The sequence below is a fragment of the Calidris pugnax genome, unplaced genomic scaffold (assembly GCF_001431845.1).
Source record: "Calidris pugnax isolate Ruff unplaced genomic scaffold, ASM143184v1 scaffold620, whole genome shotgun sequence".
NCBI classification, from domain to species: Eukaryota; Metazoa; Chordata; class Aves; order Charadriiformes; family Scolopacidae; genus Calidris; species Calidris pugnax.
This window is the reverse complement of record NW_015091349.1, coordinates 55,540-60,208: the sequence shown is the minus strand read 5'-3', so window position 1 is coordinate 60,208 and position 4,669 is coordinate 55,540. Positions and strand designations below refer to the sequence as shown.

Here is a 4,669-nt window from a genome sequence, read left to right as displayed (position 1 = left end):
GGGGACCTTGTGCCCCACCCCCCCCGAGCCCCAAGCCCTGGGCATCCATGGGCACCACCATCATCCTCCTCCCAGCCCCTCTCCACCTCCTTGATCCTCCTCATCCCCAGCAGCTCCGACTGGGAGCATCCTTGGGGGGGGGCATCTCCAAGCTCCGTCCCCTCCTGGTGCAGATGGGGACAGAGGGACTCTGTGCCACATCCCCACCGAGCCCCAAGCCCTGGGCATCCATGGGCACCACCATCATCCTCCTCCCAGCCCCTCTCCACCTCCTTGATCCTCCTCATCCCCAGCAGCTCCAACTGGGAGCATCCTTGGGGGGGGGGCATCTCCAAGCGCTGCACCCCAGAATGGGGCTGGGAGGGGGAAAAGACACCCCAGGAGGACCTTACCCAGTGTGTGTGTCCCCCCCAGAGACACATCAATGTTGGGCAGCCCAAGGTTGTCCCTATGGACCCCCAACCCAGGCAGCAAGGAGGGTCACAGCCCCCAAGAAGGGGGGGGGGAGGTGACAATTTGCTGGGAATGGGAAGGAAACTGCAGATTGTCACCTATGGACATGGGGACAGCAGCTCTGCTCCCCAAAATATCCTCACACACCCCCAAAATTATCCGGGCAAGGAGCCAGGGGGAGAAGGGTGCAGGACAAGGAACCAGGAGCCCCTCGAGGATCTCCCGTGCCCCTCGACACCCTGGGACAGGAGGCAGCGTAGTAAGAGGGGGGTGCACACCCTCACCCCCACCCCCAGCTGCAAACATCTGGGTCCCCAGGGTCCAAAAAGGGGGCCCAGAGGTGGCCAGAGGGGTCCCACCCTGACCCTGACCACAGGAGAAGCTCTTGCCCAGGCAAGACCAGGGCAGTGTCGCCCCGCTGAGAAACATTAGGGATGAGAGATATTAGTCGTTTAGCTTAATTAAGCTCATTTTAAATCCAATAAATGACTTAGGGTTCTAATACGGCGTGATTTGTGCTGTTTGCTTCGCACGAGTAGCTGGGTTTGCTGATGCCTTCAGGCCACGACAGTTTTCTTAGTAATTTTAGTAGAAGTTGAACGTTTTCAGCAGAAGGAAAATGTTGATGACACACTGCTGTTTTGGTAGGGATTTTCCCCAAGTCTGGGGTTTTTCGGTCCCCCCAACGAGCACAGATGGCCAAGAAGGGTTGAGCAGAAGAGCCCCCCAACGAGCACAGATGGCCAAGAAGGGCAGAGCAGAAGATACGGGGTGACAACCAAGGGGGTGTTAGAAGACCCCAACCCAAAAGTCACCATTGGACTAAGAGATGGGTGAAGAGCGCGTGGAGAGATGGAAAGAGCCTGATTCCCCAAGTATTTATTCAGGGTAGAGCAGAAGATAAGGGGGTGACAACCAAGGGGGTGTTAGAAGACCCCAACCCAAAAGTCACCATTGGACTAAGAGATGGGTGAAGAGCGCGTGGAGAGATGGAAAGAGCCTGATTCCCCAAGTATTTATTCAGGGTAGAGCAGAAGATAAGGGGGTGACAACCAAGGGGGTGTTAGAAGACCCCAACCCAAAAGTCACCATTGGACTAAGAGATGGGTGAAGAGCGCGTGGAGAGATGGAAAGAGCCTGATTCCCCAAGTATTTATTCAGGGTAGAGCAGAAGATAAGGGGGTGACAACCAAGGGGGTGTTAGAAGACCCCAACCCAAAAGTCACCATTGGACTAAGAGATGGGTGAAGAGCGCGTGGAGAGATGGAAAGAGCCTGATTCCCCAAGTATTTATTCAGGGTAGAGCAGAAGATAAGGGGGTGACAACCAAGGGGGTGTTAGAAGACCCCAACCCAAAAGTCACCATTGGACTAAGAGATGGGTGAAGAGCGCGTGGAGAGATGGAAAGAGCCTGATTCCCCAAGTATTTATTCAGGGTAGAGCAGAAGATAAGGGGGTGACAACCAAGGGGGTGTTAGAAGACCCCAACCCAAAAATCACCATTGGATTAACAGATGGGTGAAGAGCGTGTGGAGAGATGGAAAGAGTCTGATTCCCCAAGTATTTATTCCTTTGGGGTCCCTCCATTTTTGGGGACACCCAGGGCTGACCTCGCTGTTGTACCTTTTGGTTAAATTAATTATTTTCATAAAAACTGGTGCCTGAGGCTCCACTGTGGGATCCAGCCTGAAGAAGGAGTGAGCACACCCAAGTGTGTGTGTGAGAGGAGCAGGAAGGGGCACCCCTCAGCTCATGGGGGTGTCCCCCCACCAGAAGACCCTGCTCCTGGCGGTGACACACTGGTGTGATGGGTGTGTGGCTCCTGGAATGGGGTGGGAATGCTTGGCCAGTGGCTTCTCCTTCTCTCCAGCTGGCACCCAAAGCCCCAACACTGGCCAACACGAGCCTCCCAGTGCCCAAGCATCCTCAGGACCGAGGTTATGGCCTTGGAGACACGTCCCCAACCTCGTGGTGACCCCGCTCCCAGCCCAACCTTGTGGTTTTTGGGAAAGCTTTGATGTTTTGCCCACCTCAAGATGCTCCAGGTGCCCCGAGCTGGCGAAGGGAATAGGGGCACCCAGCCAGGTCCTTCCTTGGCCCTGGCCACCTCTGGATGCTCCAGCCTGGAGAGCAGCCCCAACCCAAGCAGGAGGGTTTGCTTTGGCCCCAACACCTCGCTCTGGGACAGCAGAGAGGTCCCCGAGCTTGGGGACAAGTGCTCCTCAGAGCCTCTTGACCAGCAGGTTCCCAGGGGAATCGAGTCCCGGGGAAGGGGGTCAGCAAACACACGTGAAGTGGGTTGCACCCCCCCCAGGAGCACGATTGTTCACCAGGACCACGAGTCCCTTCACAAGGGCCACCCCATTCCTCACCCCCAGCACCTCGATATAAAGCCAGGACGGCCCAGGCTGGGAAGAGGAGGAGGAGGAGGAAGAGGAAGCGGCCATGGAGAGCAGCATGAAGGAGGTGGTGGTGGTGGAAGAGCCACTGGTGAGTCCCTGCCACCCTCAGTGGGGTGACACAGCCACATTTGGGGTGTCCCTTGTCCCCAACAGCGATGCTTGGACACAGGGGTTTTGCCCAGTTTATCCCAGCAAGGAGCAAAACCCCACGGGATGCTGCATCCCCAGAGCTGGGGGGTGGCAGGATAGGGGGGAAAAAACCCACCCCCAGCCCCCCAGCTCCCATCTCCTTCCCGTTCACCCCATTTTTCCCCCTTTTCCCTGTGCCCACAGGACCCCGAGAAGTGCTGTGGCTCCGGCTGCTGCCCCCAGGGATGCTGCGGGCCGGGCTGCTGCGTGTCCTGTGGCATTTGCTGCACCAAATGCTGTGCCAAATGCTGCCTGCCCCGGTGCTGCAAGTGCCCCAGTTGCCCCAGTTGCCCCCATTGCCCCCGTTGTTGCCCCAGTTGCCCCGGTTGCCCCCGTTGTTGCCCCAGTTGCGGTTGCCTCAAGCGGTCCCTCTGCTGCTTGCCCCGTTTGCTCTGCTACTTGCCCCGCAAGCTCCTCAGCTGCTGCCACCTCAAGTGCCTCCTCATCACGGTGGTGGTGGTGGTCCTGCTGGTGGTCATCATCGCCGGCATCCTGCTGATGTGGCTGCGGGTCGACCAACAACACGCCGACGCCGTAAGTAGGGACATCCCCCCCCTTGTCACCACCACCACCCACCCCCCGACCTCAGGGAAGGGGCTACCACTTCTTGTCCCCCTCCTCCAGGTCCTGAGGATGGGCTTGCAGAGAGGATGGGCTTGGGAAGAGGATGTGGCCACCTTCTACCTGGATGGTGGAGATGGAAACCCGGCCACGGTCATCTACGACTACAAGAATGTAAGTGGGGAACCCTGCGTGGTTGGGGGATGGGGGGAACATGGGGAAGGGGTGTCCCACCCCCCCGAGATGTTGAGGGTGTCCTTCAAACAGCTCCTGGTGAGCTTCAGATCCCATCTCCACCGTGCCTGCTACGTCACCCGGGTGGACAAGGACAATATCCCTGGGCTGGATGCCATCGCCGAGACCTTCCAGCGCCGGCTGGTGAGTTTTGACCCCCCTGGAGCTTTGGGGGGGGGGACACAACAATGCCCTGAGCATCCCACCTCGTGTGACCCCCCCCGATGAAGAATTGGGGTGCAGGACTCCCTTGTTTTACCTTCTCCCCCCTCTCCAGGCTGAGAAGAAACTGGCCGTGCCCCTGGCTGATCGCTCCCTCCTGGGTACCACAGCGAGCATCCTCTGCAGCATCATCCCCATCTACCAAAAAGCCCCCCCCCCCATGGGCAGGGGGCTGTCAGGGGGGGGTTGGGGGACCCCCCCGCACCCAGCAACACCCTCACACTTGTTGGAGAAAGGGTTAAAGCAAAATTGTTCCGGGCCAATTTTTACACTGCACCATTGTTTTGGATTTTCTTAAAAAACCCAACACACTTAGATAATTCACAACTTGAAGCAATATCTGACCTGGAGGCCATCACTTGATGCTTAATGGGGACAGCTGGTTTGTCACTTGGCTCAGCTTCGCCAAACCCAAGTGCAAAAAAAAAGAAAAAAAAAGGAAAAAATGCAAACCCCAAACCCTCGTGACATTTAAAGAAAGCAAATCCGCCGTTCCACTTCTTCTCCCGCCTTCAAAATAATTTGCATTTTAAGGGATCTGAGCAGTTTGGGGGCAAATTTTTGCTGCAGCCACAGCCTGGGGACCCCCCCTGGAGGTATCTTCCCCC

At 57.3% G+C, this 4,669-nt stretch overlaps 1 protein-coding gene across 1 annotated transcript in view; it reads left to right on the top strand.

Annotated features, from left to right (window-relative positions):
• The first annotated feature begins 2,898 nt into the window (after positions 1-2,898).
• LOC106899323 (pulmonary surfactant-associated protein C-like) overlaps positions 2,899-4,669 on the top strand; it is a 45,600-nt gene continuing 43,829 nt past the window's right edge. The window contains exons 1-6 of the mRNA XM_014961109.1: positions 2,899-2,943; positions 3,189-3,199; positions 3,392-3,578; positions 3,669-3,779; positions 3,873-3,983; positions 4,117-4,235. Coding sequence (XP_014816595.1) covers positions 2,899-2,943; positions 3,189-3,199; positions 3,392-3,578; positions 3,669-3,779; positions 3,873-3,983; positions 4,117-4,235 — 584 coding nt within the window. The remainder of the gene's footprint in view (positions 2,944-3,188; positions 3,200-3,391; positions 3,579-3,668; positions 3,780-3,872; positions 3,984-4,116; positions 4,236-4,669) is intronic.